Below are 17,500 nucleotides of genomic sequence, written 5' to 3'. Positions count from 1 at the left end.
TCCCTCTCTCCCCTGCTCCCTCTCTCCGCCCTCTCCCCCACTCTCCTCCCTCTCTCCCCTCCTCCATCTCCCCTCCTCCCTCTCTGCCCTCCTCCCTCTCTCCCCTGCTCCCTCTCTCCTCCCTCCCTCTCTCCTCCCTCTCTCCCCTCCTCCCTCTCCCCTCCTCCCTCTCTGCCCTCCTCCCTCTCTCCCATGCTCGCTATCTCCTCCCTCCCTCTCTCCTCCCTCTCCCCTCCTCCCTCTCTCCCCTCCTCCCTCTCCTCCACTCCTCTCCTCTCTCCCCTCCTCCTTCTCTCCCCTCCTCCCCTCTCTCCCCTCTTCCCTCCTCCCTCTCCTCCACTCCCCTCTCCCCTCCTCTCTCCCCTCCTCCCTCTCTCCCCTCCTCCCTCTCTCCCCTCCTTTCTCTCCATTGGTTCCTTCATGACCGGGGCTAATAATAACTGTTGAATGACCCTCTGTCGGTCGGTGGGTCGGCTAGGCAGCCCCCAGGGGTCTCTAAGAGCCTGTCTTGAAGGCTGGTGTGTTGTGCTAGGAACAAGGAACTAGGAACCAGGCAGCAGACTAAGAACTAGGCACCAGGCAGCAGACTGGGAACTAGGAACTAAGCACCAGGCAACAGACTAGGAAGTAGGAACTAGGCACCAGGCAGCAGACTAGGAACTAGGAACTAGGCACCAGGCAGCAGACTAGGAAATAGGAACTAGACACCAGGCAGCAGACTAGGAACTAGGAACTTGGCACTAGGACCTAGGAACTAGGCACCAGACAGCAGACTAGGAACTAGGAACTAGGCACCAGGCAGTAGACTAGGAACTAGAAACTAGGCACTAGGCAGGAGACTAGGAACTATTCACCAGGCAGCAGACTAGGAACTAGGCAGCAGACTACGAACTAGGAACTAGGCACCAGGCAGCAGACTAGGAACTAGGCACCAGGCAGCAGACTAGGAACTAGGCACCAGGCAGCAGACTAGGAAATAGGCACCAGGCAGCAGACTAGGAACTAAGCACTAGGAACTAGGAACTAGGAACCAGGCAGCAGACTAGAAACTAGGAACTAGGCACCAGGCGGCAGACTAGGCACTAGGCAGCAGACTAGGAACTAGGCACCAGGCACCAGGCAACAGACTAGGAACTAGACACTAGTTAGCAGACTAGGAACTAGGAACTAGGCACCAGGCAGCAGACTAGAAACTAGGAACTAGGCACCAGGCAGCAGGCTAGGAACCAGGCACCAGGCAGCAGACTAGGAACTAGGAACTAGGCACCAGGCAGCAGACTAGGAACTAGGCACCAGGCAGCAGACTAGGCACTAGGCACCAGGCAGCAGACTAGGAACTAGGAACTAGGCACCAGGCACTAGTTATCAGACTATGAACTAGGAACTAGGAACTAGGCACCAGGCAGTAGACTAGGTACTAGGAACTAGGCACCAGGCAGCAGACTAGGAACTAAGCACCAGGCAGTAGACTAGGTACTAGGCACCAGGCAGCAGACTAGGTACTAGGCACCAGTCAGCAGGCAGTAGACTAGGTACTAAGCACCAGGCAGTAGACTAGGTACTAGGCACCAGGCAGTAGACTAGGTACAAGGCACCAGGCACCAGGCAGTAGACTAGGTACTAGGCACCAGGCACCAGGCAGTAGACTAGGTACTAGGCACCAGGCACCAGGCACCAGGCAGTAGACTAGGTACTAAGCACCAGGCAGCAGACTAGGTACTAGGCACCAGGCAGTAGACTAGGTACTATGCACCAGGCAGCAGACTAGATACTAGGCATCAGGCAGTAGACTAGGTACTAGGCACCAGGTAGTAGACTAGGTACTAGGCACCAGGCAGCAGACTAGGTACTAGGCACCAGGCAGTAGACTAGGTACTAGGCACCAGGCAGTAGACCAGGTACTAGGCACCAGGCAGGAGACTAGGTACTAGGCACCAGGCAGCAGACTAGGTACTAGGCACCAGGCAGTAGACTAGGTACTAGGCACCAGGCAGCAGACTAGGTACTAGGCACCAGGCAGTAGACTAGGTACTAGGCACCATGCAGTAGACTAGGTACTAGGCACCAGGCAGTAGACTAGGTACTAGGCACCAGGCAGTAGACTAGGTACTAGGCACCAGGAGGTAGACTAGGTACTAGGCACCAGGCAGCAGACTGGGTACTAGGCACCAGGCAGTAGACTAGGTACTAGGCACCAGGCAGTAGACTAGGTACTATGCACCAGGCAGTAGACTAGGTACTAGGCACCAGGCAGTAGACTAGGTACTAGGCACCAGGCAGTAGACTAGGTACTAGGCACCAGGCAGTAGACTAGGTACTAAGCACCAGGCAGTAGACTAGGTACTAAGCACCAGGCAGTAGACTAGGTACTAGGTACCAGGCAGTAGACTAGGTACTAGGCACCAGGCAGTAGACTAGGTACTAGGCACCAGACAGTAGACTAGGTACTAGGCACCAGGCAGTAGACTAGGTACTAGGCACCAGGCAGTAGACTAGGTACTAGGCACCAGGCAGTAGACTAGGTACTAGGCACCAGGCAGTAGACTAGGTACTAGGCACCAGGCAGTAGACTAGGTACTAGGCACCAGGCAGTAGACTAGGTACTAGGCACCAGGCAGTAGACTAGGTACTAGGCACCAGGCAGTAGACTAGGTACTAGGCACCAGGCAGTAGACTAGGTACTAGGCACCAGGCAGTAGACTAGGCACTAGGCACCAGGCAGTAGACTAGGTACTAGGCACCATGCAGTAGACTAGGTACTAGGCACCAGGCAGTAGACTAGGTACTAGGTACCAGGCAGTAGACTAGGTACTAGGCACCAGGCAGTAGACTAGGCACTAAGCACCAGGCAGTAGACTAGGTACTAGGCACCAGGCAGTAGACTAGGTACTAGGCACCAGGCAGTAGACTAGGTACTAGGCACCAGGCAGTAGACTAGGTACTAGGCACCAGGCAGTAGACTAGGTACTAGGCACCAGGCAGTAGACTAGGTACTAGGCACCAGGCAGTAGACTAGGTACTAGGTACCAGGCAGTAGACTAGGTACTAGGCACCAGGCAGTAGACTAGGTACTAGGCACCAGGCAGTAGACTAGGTACTAGGCACCAGGCAGTAGACTAGGTACTAGGCACCAGGCAGTAGACTAGGTACTAGGCACCAGGCAGTAGACTAGGTACTAGGCACCAGGCAGTAGACTAGGTACTAGGCACCAGGCAGTAGACTAGGTACTAGGCACCAGGCAGTAGACTAGGTACTAGGCACCAGGCAGTAGACTAGGTACTAGGCACCAGGCAGCTAAGCATCATTCGATCAGTGTGTTCAGGCTACAATACTCATTCAATAGGAACCTGCTGAACACTGAATAGACAAGGTACAGTCAATTTTCTACGACAACATATTAATGTCATTAGTACGTTTTCACCAATACTAATGTTGTGATTGATAAGCTTCTTCCAATACATATTGATTATCGTAGTGGTCAAAGTGAACTTACGAGGTTAAATCAACATCATTATCTTGTCACACACAGTAGCCTCGTCATCCCAAAACATCAACAGTCCTCAACACTCAAAAAGGCTCTCAAAATTGACTATCACACAAATTATTTTCTCGGTAACATATTTCACCAGCCCTTAATTGAAAAACAAATTTACCATAAAGCCTTTAAGAAGTGTCAAACTGCGCATTTCCCGATTGAGTTACCACTGAAACAAAGTTCATACGGAAACCCACAGTGTTTCTCTTGGGATTTGATTTGCATGTTGGTCTCATTTGAAATTCATGATTAATCCACACAGGCAGAGATGTCTTATCAACAGGAATGAGATGTCTGATCAACGGGAATGAGATGTCTGATCAACAGGGAGAGATGTCTGATCAACGGGAATGAGATGTCTGATCAACGGGAATGAGATGTCTGATCAACAGGGAGAGATGTCTGAACAACAGGAATGAGATGTCTGATCAACAGGGAGAGATGTCTTATCAACAGGAATGATATGTCTGATCAACAGGAATGAGATGTCTGATCAACAGGGAGAGATGTCTGATCAACAGGAATGAGATGTCTGATCAACAGGAATTAGATGTCTGATCAACAGGAATGAGATGTCTGATCAACAGGGAGAGATGTCTGATCAACAGGAATGAGATGTCTGATCAACAGGAATGAGATGTCTGATCAACAGGGAGAGATGTCTGATCAACAGGGAGAGATGTCTGATCAACAGGGAGAGATGTCTGATCAACAGGGAGAGATGTCTGATCAACAGGAATGAGATGTCTGATCAACAGGAATTAGATGTCTGATCAACAGGAATCAGATGTCTGATCAACAGGGAGAGATGTCTGATCAACAGGAATGAGATGTCTGATCAACAGGAATGAGATGTCTGATCAACAGGGAGAGATGTCTGATCAACAGGAATGAGATGTCTGATCAACAGGGAGAGATGTCTGATCAACAGGAATGAGATGTCTGATCAACAGGAATGAGATGTCTGATCAACAGGGAGAGATGTCTGATCAACAGGAAGAGATGTCTGATCAACAGGGAGAGATGTCTGATCAACAGGAATGAGATGTCTGATCAACAGGAATGAGATGTCTGATCAACAGGAAAAGATGTCTGATCAACAGGGAGAGATGTCTGATCAACAGGGAGAGATGTCTGAACAACAGGAATGAGATGTCTGATCAACAGGGAGAGATGTCTGATCAACAGGAATGAGATGTCTGATCAACGGGAATGAGATGTCTGATCAACAGGGAGAGATGTCTGATCAACGGGAATGAGATGTCTGATCAACGGGAATGAGATGTCTGATCAACAGGGAGAGATGTCTGATCAACAGGAATGAGATGTCTGATCAACAGGGAGAGATGTCTGATCAACAGGAATGGGATGTCTGATCAACAGGAATGGGATGTCTGATCAACAGGAAGAGATGTCTTATCAACGGGAAGAGATGTCTGATCAACAGGAAGAGATGTCAGGTCTGATGGATCGCAGCTGAACATGGAATGGTTATAGATGGTCATGAAGCACGTGGAGGGGGAAACAGAGAAAACGGAGGGTAGCCTGAAATGTTTTGTAAATAACGTTCCACTACTTGTACTCTGTGTCATGTGACAAACATGGCATGGCGGGAACTGGCAAGGAGTGGAATGATAGCACAAACAGACTGATACCCAGGCTATGAACAGACAGCCATAGCTAGCAGACTGTATTACAGCTAGTGGAATGATAGCACAAACAGACTGATACCCAGGCTAAGAACAGACAGCCATAGCTAGCAGACTGTATTACAGCTAGTGGAATGATAGCACACACAGACTGATACCCAGGCTAAATGGAGGGCTCCCTACACAGAGAGACAGTCTGCATCCACATATACTAGACTTTAACAAAAAGTTCATTATCCCAGGTGACCCAAACATATTGGGTGAAATATTTGTTTTCCCCTTCAGAAAAACATCATGTTGTTTTCATGTTAGAGTCAGAGAGAAACATGACAACACACAAAACAACCTCTACTCACAACACTAATAAATCAATCACAGAGCCATAGAACTGAGAAAACAGCCAATCACAAAACCATAGAACTGAGGAAACAGCCAATCACAGAGCCATAGAACTGAGAAAACAGCCAATCACAAAACCATAGAACTGAGGAAACAGCCAATCACAGAGCCATAGAACTGAGGAAACAGCCAATCACAGTGCCATAGAACTGAGGAAACAGCCAATCACAGAGCCATAGAACTGAGGAAACAGCCAATCACAGAGCCATACAACTGAGAAAACAGCCAATCACAGTGCCATAGAACTGAGGAAACAGCCAATCACAGAGCCATAGAACTGAGGAAACAGCCAATCACAGTGCCATAGAACTGAGGAAACAGCCAATCACAGAGCCATAGAACTGAGGAAACAGCCAATCACAGTGCCATAGAACTGAGGAAACAGCCAATCACAGAGCCATAGAACTGAGGAAACAGCCAATCACAGAGCCATACAACTGAGGAAACAGCCAATCACAGAGCCATACAACTGAGGAAACAGCCAATCACAGAGCCATACAACTGAGAAAACAGCCAATCACAGAGCCATATAACTGAGGAAACAGCCAATCACAGAGCCATAGAACTGAGAAAACAGCCAATCACAGTGCCATAGAACTGAGGAAACAGCCAATTACAGTGCCATATCACAGCTAGTGAATACCACAGCTAGTGAATAATACAGCTAGTGAATACTACAGCTAGTGAGTACTACAGCTAGTGAATACTACAGCTAGTGAATACCACAGCTAGTGAATACCACAGCTAGTGAGTACTACAGCTAGTGAGTACTACAGCTAGTGAGTACTACAGCTAGTGAGTACTACAGCTAGTGAATACTACAGCTAGTGAGTACTACAGCTAGTGAATACTACAGCTAGTGAGTACTACAGCTAGTGAATACTACAGCTAGTGAGTACTACAGCTAATGAATACTACAGCTAGTGAATACTACAGCTAGTGAATACCACAGCTAGTGAATACCACAGCTAGTGAGTACTACAGCTAGTGAGTACTACAGCTAGTGAGTACTACAGCTAGTGAGTACTACAGCTAGTGAGTACCACAGCTAGTGAGTACTGCAGCTAGTGAATACTACAGCTAGTGAATACCACAGCTAGTGAATACTACAGCTAGTGAATACCACAGCTAGTGAGTACTACAGCTAGTGAATACTACAGCTAGTGAATACTACAGCTAGTGAGTACCACAGCTAGTGAGTACTACAGCTAGTGAATACTACAGCTAGTGAATACCACAGCTAGTGAATACTACAGCTAGTGAATACTACAGCTAGTGAATACTACAGCTAGTGAGTACTACAGCTAGTGAATACTACAGCTAGTGCATACCACAGCTAGTGAGTACTACAGCTAGTGAATACTACAGCTAGTGAATACCACAGCTAGTGAATACTACAGCTAGTGAATACTACAGCTAGTGAGTACTACAGCTAGTGAATACTACAGCTAGTGAGTACTACAGCTAGTGAATACTACAGCTAGTGAGTACTACAGCTAGTGAATACTACAGCTAGTGAGTACTACAGCTAGTGAATACTACAGCTAGTGAATTCTACAGCTAGTGAGTACCACAGCTAGCCTTATTCTCAACCAAGCAGACAGCCAGACCCACCTTCTATCTATCTATCTATCTATCTATCTATCTATCTCTCTCTCTCTCTCTCTCTCTATTTCCCTCAATTCAATTCAAGGGTCTTTATTGGCATGGGAAACATAATTTAACATATAAACAATTAACAATAAAAATGAACAGTAAACATTACATTAAGTTCCCCCCATCTCTTTCTCTCTCGCTCTCTCACATACTCTATCTCCACACCCCTCTCCCTCCATCTCTCTTCTCTCTCTCTTCAATCTCTCTTGTAGCTCATAATATGTGAACCGATGTGACAAGGCAGACCTTGTTTTTACCCTCTCTCTGCATCTGTCTCTGGAACCTACTGGTTGCCATGGAGAATGGTGTTGAACATGCTGTACAGAACCTTTCCTCTCTCTCGTTTCTCTCCATATCTCTCTCTCCCTGCCTCTCTCTACCTCCCTCTCTCTCTCCATCCCTTCCTCTACCTCCCTCTCTCTACCTCCCTCTCCATCCCTCTCTCTACTTCCCTCTCTCTCCCTCCCTCGCTGTCTCTCTTGCGCCCCCCTCTAGGTAGCCTAGCAGTGTCAGATGTTAGCTAGCATTGCTAGCCCTGTTAGATGTTAGCTGGTCTAGCAGTGTTAGATGTTAGCTAGCATTGCTAGCCCTGTTAGATGTTAGCTAGCATTGCTAGCCCTGTTAGATGTTAGCTAGCCTAGCCCTGTTAGATGTTAGCTGGCCTAGCAGTGTCAGATGTTAGCTAGCATTGCTAGCCCTGTTAGATGTTAGCTGGCTTAGCAGTGTCAGATGTTAGCTAGCATTGCTAGCCCTGTTAGATGTTAGCTGGCTTAGCAGTGTCAGATGTTAGCTAGCATTGCTAGCATGCGTCTAGCATTTGATGATAGTTTTCTGCTAGCACCGTTAGCACTGTTGGCTGGCACTTTGCTCCACCACTCTGTGCTGGTCTGCTGGGCTGCTGGCCAGATAGCTCTAGAAACAGCAGAACACTATAACATTACAGTAGTATTGCTGAGCAGCACTGTAACGGTGTAGAAACACGTGGTAACAATAATGAGAGTCCTATTTTGCGAATTTGGGTCAGCAGGACAGGCTGAGGCTTCATCAATTAAAGTAAATGAATAGTAGTTGAACAGAGAAGAAAAAACATTCCCTTATCCTTCGATCACATGGTGTCTATTGTTTTGGAGGAACCCCCTCCTCTCACACTGCGTCATATTTCAGTGATCCGGGTTACGAGGAACGGGATATGTAAGAAACAGGCGCTGTGCTCGATCCGCTGTCCATGGTGCTGAAACTGAAACTGAGCTTTTAAAAAAAAAAAAATTAACCGTCGGGAATTCCTCCTCCTCTATTTCTCCCCCTCCCTCGCAGCCCCACCAGCGGCTACATAAACAGCACACATCCCAGCCCAAATCTCAGACCTAACCTTACATCTGTCCTCAATGGGTTATGTGGGGTTTTATTCAAGGTTGAATGGAGATACAGCGGCGGGAGAAACTCTTATTGTGGGAGCGTTCTAGGGAGAAGGAATGGGAGCGTTCCAGGGAGAAGGAATGGGAGCGTTCCAGGGAGAAGGAATGGGAGCGTTCCAGGGAGAAGGAATGGGAGCGTTCCAGGGAGAAGGAATGGGAGCGTTCCAGGGAGAAGGAATGGGAGCGTTCCAGGGAGAAGGAATGGGAGCGTTCCAGGGAGAAGGAATGGGAGCGTTCCAGGGAGAAGGAATGGGAGCGTTCCAGGGAGAAGGAATGAGAGGGTTCTATCAGATGGGACAGGGCTGACGGCTCCGTCGGGAATATATTTCCTCACAGGCCAATGATCCGAGTCCCCCCCCTCCCCCTCTCTCTCTCTCTCTCTCGCTTTCTCTCAATTCATTTAAATTCTTAGCGTTTTATTTTCAATGGAAACATATGTTTACATTGCCCAATGCATGTGAAATAGATAATAAACAAAAGTAAAAAACTAGACAATTAAAAAATGAACAGTAAACATTATAATTACAAGTTTCAAGGGAATTGACATATTTCACATGTCTTGTTATGTCAATATACAGTGTTATACTGGTGTGCAAATAGTTGAAGTACAAAATGGAAAATAAATAAGCATAAATATGGGTTGTTTTTATAATGGTGTTTGTTCGTCACTGGTTGCCCTTTTCTCGTGGCAACAGGTCACACATCTTGATGCTGTGATGGAACACTGTGGTATTTCACCCAGTAGACATGGGAGTTTATCAAGATCGGGTTTGTTTAGGAATTATTTGTTTGGTCTCTGTAATCTGAGGGAAATATGTGTCTCTAATATGGTCATACATTGGGCAGGAGGTTAGGAAGTGCAGCTCAGTTTCCACCTTATTTTGTGGGCAGTGAGCACATAGCCTGTCTTCTCTTGAGAGCGATGTCTGCCTACGGTGGCCTTTCTCTATAGCAAGGCTATGCTCACTGAGTCTGTACATAGTCAAAGCTTTCCTGAATTTTGGGTCAGTCACAGTGGTCAGGTATTCTGCCACTGTGTACTCTCTGTTTAGGGCCAAATAGCATTCTAGTTTGCTCTGTTTTTTTGTTAATTCTTTCCAATGTGTCAAGTAATTATCTTTTTGTTTTCTCATGATTTGGTTGGGTCTAATTGTGCTGCTGTCCTGGGGCTCTGTGGGGTCTGTGTTTGTGTTTGTGAACAGAGCCCCAGGACCAGCTTGCTTAGGGGACTCTTCTCCATTTTCATCTCTCTGTAGGTGATGGCTTTGTTATGGAAGGTTTGGGAATCGCTTCCTTTTGGATGGTTGTAGAATTTAATGTCTCTTTTCTGGATTTTGATAATTAGCGGGTATCGGCCTAATTCTGCTCTGCATGCATTATTTGCTATTTTACGATGTACAGAGGATGTTTTTGCAGAATTCTGCACACAGTCTCAATTTGGTGTTTGTCCCATTTTGTGAATTATTGGTTGGTGAGCGGATCCCAGACCTCACAACCATAAAGGGCAATCAATGGGTTCTTTAACTCATTCAAGTATTTTTAGCCAGATACTAATTGATATGTCGAGATTCTCTCTCACTCTTGATCTCGCTCTCATAAATGTAAAAGGGAATGGAGACAGACGTATGAATCAACGACACTAGAAGTCCTTGCACAGACATAAGCCTGCTTGACGATCCTGTGGTTCTATTCTCTACTGTTGCTATAACACGTGATGCATGTAAAGTACTTGTACTCTGTGTGTGAGGTCTTAGAATCAGTCAGCTTTAAAAAGGTTATCAACACATCCTAATAGCCAGGGACAGGTAATGGGGCTATAGGGAGAGGAAATGACTGAGTCCCAAATGGAACCCGATTCTCTATATAGTGTACTACTTTGGAACAGCCCGTGCACCATGAAGGGAACAGTGTTTCATTTTGGGAAACAGTTTAAATGCCACCATTGTCTCTCCTGAACGGAGGGATTTAAACTCATATCTCATATCCCATGTTGGAGACACTCCATTTAGTTTGATATGAGACGATGGTATGTATTCACTTACAAAAACGTTCAATATGTTAAGAATTCCAATATGTTCTGGCTAATGTTATCTAGGTGGCTAATGTTAGCTAGGTGGCTAATGTTAGCTAGGTGGCTAATGTTAGCTAGGTGGCTAGGTGGCTAATGTTAGCTAGGTGGCTAATGTTAGCTAGGTGGCTAATGTTAGCTAGGTGGCTAGGTGGCTAATGTTAGCTAGGTGGCTAATGTTAGCTAGGTGGCTAGGTGACTAATGTTAGCTAGGTGGCTAGGTGGCTAACGCTAACGTTAGCTGGCTGGTTAACATTAGCACGGCTAGGGGTTAGGGTTAAGGTTAGGGATAAGGTTACGAGTTAGGTTGAAAGGGTTTAAGGTTAGCGGAAGAGTTAGCTAAAAGGGTTAAGGTTAGGATTAGGGGGAGGATTAGCTAACATTGCTAATCAGTTGCTAATTAGCTAAAAGGGTTAAGGTTAGGATTAGGGGAAGGGTTAGCTAAACATTGCTAATTAGTTGCTAATCAGCTAAAAAAGTAGTAAGAAGCTGACAAGTTGCTACTTAGCTAAAACACTATAGTTTTATAGACTAGCCGTTCGCGTTATGAGCCTACTCATGCACACCGACCAACCACTGTCCTTTTGTTGTTGCCTTAAGTAACCTTCTGTCTTATGTAACTACCAAACCTAACATATCATACTGATTTGTCCCAGATTTACTTTTACTATGTTATGTCTAGTCTATGAGAGACCAGGCTAGATATCCTACACCAGCCTCCAGAGGGAGAAAGACGTTCAGAGTTGGAACCTTTTAGGCCTGAAGACTATAGACATTCCTCCACCCCCCAAGCCATATATCCTGTCAGCTGATTCTGTCGCGTGTTAAATCCCTTGGTGTTAAACCCCCTGGTGTAAAACTCCAGGCCTGAAAACTATAGACATTCCTCCACTCCCCAAGCCACATATCCTGTCAGCTGATTCTGTCGTGTGTTAAACCCCCGGTGTAAACTCCAGACCTGAAGACTATAGACATTCCTCCACCCCCCAAGCCATATATCCTGTCAGCTGATTCTGTCGTGTGTTAAACCCCCTGGTGTTAAACTCCCTAATGTAAAACTACCTGGTGTTAAATCCATTGGTGTTAAATCCCCTGGTGTTTAATCCCCTGGTGTTAAATCCCCTGGTGTTAAACCCCCTGGTGTTAAACCTCCTGGTGTTAAATCCCCTGGTGTTAAACCCCCTGGTGTTAAACCCCCTGGTGTAAAATCCCTTGGTGTTAAATCCCCTGGTGTTAAATCCATTGGTGTTAAATCCCTTGGTGTTAAACCCCTGGTGTTAAATCCCTTGGTGTTTAATCCCCTGGTGTTAAATCCCCTGGTGTTAAATCCCCTGGTGTTAAATCCCTTGCTGTTAAATCCCCTGGTGTTAAACCCCTTGCTGTTAAACCCCCTGGTGTTAAATCCCCTGGTGTTAAACCCCCTGGTGTTAAACACCCTGGTGTTAAACCCCTTGCTGTTAAATCCCCTGGTGTTAAACCCCCTGGTGTTAAACCCCCTGGTGTTAAACCCCTTGCTGTTAAACCCCCTGGTGTTAAACCCCCTGGTGTTAAACCCCCTGGTCTTAAACCCCCTGGTGTTAAACCCCCTGGTGTTAAATCCCCTGGTGTTAATCCCTTGGTGTTAAATCCCCTGGTGTTAAACCCCCTGGTGTTAAACCCCCTAGTGTTAGTCTCTTGGTGTTAAACCCCCTGGTGTTAAATCCCCTGGTGTTAAATCCCTTGGTGTTAAATCCCCTGGTGTTAAACCCCCTGGTGTTAAATCCCCTGGTGTTAATCCCTTGGTGTTAAATCCCCTGGTGTTAAACCCCCTGGTGTTAAACCCCCTAGTGTTAGTCTCTTGGTGTTAAACCCCCTGGAGTTAAATCCCCTGATGTTAAACCCCCTGGTGTTAAACCCCCTGGTGTTAAACCCCCTAGTGTTAGTCTCTTGGTGTTAAACCCCCTGGTGTTAAATCCCCTGGTGTTAAACCCCCTGGTGTTAAATCCCCTGGTGTTAAACCCCCTGGTGTTAAACCCCCTGGTGTTAAACCCCCTAGTGTTAGTCTCTTGGTGTTAAACCCCCTGGAGTTAAATCCCCTGATGTTAAACCCCCTGGTGTTAAACCCCCTGGTGTTAAACCCCCTAGTGTTAGTCTCTTGGTGTTAAACCCCCTGGTGTTAAATCCCCTGGTGTTAAACCCCCTGGTGTTAAATCCCCTGGTGTTAAACCCCCTGGTGTTAAACCCCTTGGTGAGTGCTACTACCAGTCACCTTGTCTTGGGGACAGGGGAACACCTACTAGCCTATATGATGCTGGAAGCCATGGCCCAACTAGACATGTATCTAACGTCATAATTCCTCAAACTATTGAAACCATAGTGTAATCACCGTGATGAAAATCCTGGACCACAGAATGGAAGACACAGAGAGCAAGGTTCAATTGTATTTTAAATGCACTTCTGTTGACATACTAAACGTGATCCAATAAGAATTATAATGTGTTTTTATCAAGCAGACCCACTACAGGTGTTTACGTGGGAAGAGACCCCAGCCTTTACGTCACATGATGCAGCTGATAGACACGTCTTATCATTGGAGGAGATTTCCTGTTGGTGCCACTGCCGAGTGACGCAGCGGTCTAAGGCACCGCATGTCAGCGCAAGAGGCGTCACTAATAGTACCTGGTTCGAATCCAGGCTGTATCACATCCGGCCGTGAGTAGGAGTCCCATAGGGCGGCGCACAATTGGCCCAGCGTCGTCCGGGTTTGACCGGAGTAGGCCGCCATTGTAAATAAGACTTTGACGTTAATAACTGACTTGTCTAGTTAAATAAAGGATGCTAAAATAAACTCCCCGGTCACATATCCAGAGACGAAAACAGTCAAATAGATCACCCATTGTGTCGTTCAACTCCGTTTCTCCGTCATCGTCAATTTACCTAAAATGTCATTGGCTCGCATCACCATTTAGATTAGCTCCGTTTTGCCAGAGGGATTTAAATATATCTCAACCAGTCACGCCACCGTACAATGACTCGGGTTTTTACAGCAGAGGTGGCTTACACAATGATCTGTTGTTTTGGTGCTGCCGGTGCGCGCGTGTGTGTGTGTGTGTGTGTGTCAACATGTGTTATAGTACAGTATGTCTGCATTGCGTCGAACCGCTCCCCCCCCCCCCTTCTCTCCCACTCCTCTCTTACGCTCTCTCTCTCTCTCTCTCCCCGTCTTCCGCCTCCCTCCCCACCTCTCTCTCTCTCTCTCTCTTCTCTGTATGAAATCCTGCAACATGCGTTCACATGATTTAAGTATTATATTGTCTGTGGCTCAGTGATACCTTAAACCCCCGGTGTTTGACAGGTGCTACATGTTTATCTAGGCGGGGAGAATGGGTGCGTTACAGCGGTGCGTCTTGGGACGGCCGCGTCATGTTGAGTTCTAGCTCTTCTACTGCACCAAACCAGGAGAGGAGAGCTTTCTAACGTCGCGTTTCTGCTGATGCGGCAAACTGCAGTGCAGAGCAGAGCGGAGCCGGGAAGGGAAATGGTTGTGTGCTTCTGCTGTCTCTCTCTCTCTCACACTGCCCCACTAACGTGTTCAGCTCAAACCTTCTCACTCATACCATGTTCATTTCACGACCACGCCGCTGGAGAGCGCAGCCACGCGTGACGGTCAAAAGACCAAGTGGGAACTACTAGTCGGTGTTGCCGTCCGTTGGAGAGGAGCTCAAGTTAACGGCTTTTTAAAAATTTTCTTTCGTATTATATTATATTATATTCTCTCTATTCCTCGTTCGTACCGTTTCTTCAGCATGGTTTTAAATTGCCTGTCAAGAGATTTACGCTTCTTCCAAGGCGGTTCAGAGCCGTTCGGTACCTCAAGAAGGTCGCCCTAGTCGACATTGGAAGCAAATAACACCGGAATAACGTGGGTGATATTAACGGTCGCTCCAGTCGACGTTAGAAGCCAATAACACGGGAATAGCGTGGATGATATTAACGGAGACAGTACAGTCTATGAATATTTCACCGAAGCTCGTACTGTACAGTGCAGTAAAGTGATATCCGCTACCTTTAAAACAAAAAGCCGGGACTGTAAAGTTGTAGCCGTGGCTGGCGGGTGCACCACCACCAAACGGAAATCCAGGTAATTAATAACAGAGCCGACAGTTCGGTAAATATTAACGTATCTTTATTGACGGTCGTTATTGTCATTGGTGTTGTAGTTATTATAAGGTAATAGGTGTTCAGTGTGTAGAGGGTTAGTACACTGGATGGAGATGCAGAGTGTGGACAGTTGTAGTGAAACTGGAATAATGATGTATGCGATATACAATCCAGTTGTCTCCATATCACAGTGTTGTTGTCTCCTGGATGTCCTCTATGCTGGTCAACCTGTTCCTGGTACCCCCCCTTCACGCTGTTAGGTGGGCGTCCCCCCCCCCCCCCCCCCATCTAGACTACAGCATGTCACAAACACTGAGATAACACTGCTGAGCTGGAAAAAAAGATCTCTCTCTCTCTCTTGCGTTCGATTCCTTTTATTTCTCACTCTTCCCTTCCTCCCTCCGACTAGGTGGAAGACGAAGGAGAAGAAGAAGAAGGAGGAGCAGCAATGGAGGACTACTCGGAGAGAGGAGCAAGGGAGCCTTAAGAGGAGCAGCGCTTGGCGAGCTAGCCCTCTGCCTGCCTGGCCCGGGTGAATGCAAGGGGGATTTCTATTAGACAGAAGAGAGAGAGGGGAGAAATCTGAGGCGCGCAGTGAGAGCTACTAGATGCCTGCACCCACCGGGCTGAGCCGAGCATCTCCTGCCGCATAGCGCTGCGCTGAGCCCGGGCAACACCGCCAGGATGACTGTGGTGGCCGGAGATAACATGGATGAGACGTCCACCCTGCCGGGGCACCTGCAGGACACCTACCCACCAGACCACGAGGACCACGAGTGCTGCGAGAGGGTTGTCATTAATATCTCAGGGCTGCGCTTCGAGACCCAGCTAAAGACACTCAGTCAGTTCCCCGAGACGTTACTAGGTAACCCCAAAAAGAGAATGCGCTACTTCGACCCGCTTAGAAACGAGTACTTTTTTGACCGGAACCGACCGAGTTTTGACGCTATTCTATATTATTACCAGTCCGGTGGGCGGTTGAGGAGGCCCGTTAACGTTCCTCTGGATATGTTCTCGGAGGAGATCAAGTTCTACGAGCTCGGGGCAGAGGCCATGGAGAAGTTTAGAGAAGACGAAGGTTTTATTAGAGAAGAGGAAAAACCGTTACCAGAGAAAGAGTTTCAACGACAGGTCTGGTTGCTGTTTGAATACCCGGAGAGTTCGGGACCCGCCAGAGGGATAGCTATAGTATCGGTGATGGTTATCTTAATTTCAATAGTCATATTCTGTTTGGAGACGCTGCCAGAACTCAAAGAGGACCCCCGGGGTAGGATGGAAACTGTAGGCAACGTGACATTCTATTATAAACCAAATATTCTCACCGATCCTTTCTTCATAGTGGAGACCCTGTGTATAATCTGGTTCTCCTTTGAGTTGATTGTGCGGTTCTTCGCCTGTCCTAGCAAGGCAGCTTTCTTTAAAAACATGATGAACACTATAGACATAGTAGCTATCATACCCTACTTCATCACGCTGGGCACCGAGCTGGCAGAGGACCAGGAGGGGAAGGAGAAACCAAGTGAGCAGGCCGCGTCTCTGGCCATCCTCAGGGTCATCCGGCTGGTCAGGGTGTTCAGGATCTTCAAGCTGTCCAGACACTCCAAGGGGCTTCAGATATTAGGACAAACGCTCAAAGCCAGTATGAGAGAGTTGGGGCTGCTCATTTTCTTCCTCTTCATCGGAGTCATCCTCTTCTCTAGCGCTGTCTATTTCGCCGAGGCGGAGGAGAAGGAATCTTTCTTCACAAGCATCCCCGACGCCTTCTGGTGGGCCGTGGTCTCCATGACAACAGTGGGCTACGGGGACATGTACCCGGTGACCATCGGCGGAAAGATAGTGGGCTCGCTCTGCGCCATCGCCGGGGTGCTGACCATCGCGCTGCCGGTGCCTGTGATCGTGTCCAACTTTAACTATTTCTATCACCGGGAGACGGAGGGAGAGGAGCAGGCGCAGCTTCTTAACGTCAGCAACCAGGACCTTAACTCAGACAGCAACTCATCGCGCCGCAGCTCCAACTCTATCGCCAGCAAGTCAGAATACATGGAAATAGACGAAGGGATCAACAATAGCATTGATAACTTTAGGGACGCGAATCTCAGAACTGCTAACTGTACGCCTGTCCTCAACCAGAACTGCGTGAATAAGGGCAAGCTGCTGACTGACGTCTAGAAATATATACATTAATTCTATATGGCAGCGATAGACATCATGGGGATATGAGGACACACCGTTCGTTGTAGATATTGTAGAAACGTTTCGGGAAATGCTTGATTTAACTTCGTTAATAATGCGGTTTTTTTTTGCATTTGCGTTAATTACATTTGAATGAATAGAGAGAAAACTGTTTCACCAAAAGAGGATTAAAAAAAAAAAAAAAGGTTTGTTTGACTCTCGAAATGGGAATGATAAAAGTATTATAGTAACATATTATCTTTATGTTCCTAACGTTATCGGAGATATACCGGAAAACATCCTGCCGTTGAAATATGACACGGGGAAAAACACAACATGACACGGGGAAAACACAACATGACACGGGGAAACACAACATGATCGTTGAAGAAGAAACGGTTTTGCATGGATAATGGATCATGGATAATGTATCATGGATAATGGATCATGGATAATGTATCATGGA

General features: G+C 47.1%; 1 protein-coding gene across 1 annotated transcript in view; it reads left to right on the top strand.

Moving 5' to 3' along the window:
* The first annotated feature begins 13,949 nt into the window (after positions 1 to 13,949).
* The window catches only part of kcna1b (potassium voltage-gated channel subfamily A member 1b), a 4,213-nt gene continuing 662 nt past the window's right edge, over positions 13,950 to 17,500 (top strand). The window contains exons 1-2 of the mRNA XM_036945476.2: positions 13,950 to 14,842; positions 15,272 to 17,500. The exon at positions 15,272 to 17,500 is cut by the window's right edge and continues 662 nt beyond it. Coding sequence (XP_036801371.1) covers positions 15,547 to 17,031 — 1,485 coding nt within the window. The 5' untranslated portion in view covers positions 13,950 to 14,842; positions 15,272 to 15,546 and the 3' untranslated portion in view covers positions 17,032 to 17,500. The remainder of the gene's footprint in view (positions 14,843 to 15,271) is intronic.

This window comes from Oncorhynchus mykiss, chromosome 15, assembly GCF_057628025.1.
Source record: "Oncorhynchus mykiss isolate SJ-2025 chromosome 15, ASM5762802v1, whole genome shotgun sequence".
NCBI lineage: Eukaryota > Metazoa > Chordata > Actinopteri > Salmoniformes > Salmonidae > Oncorhynchus > Oncorhynchus mykiss.
This window is presented reverse-complemented; position numbering and strand designations above follow the sequence as displayed.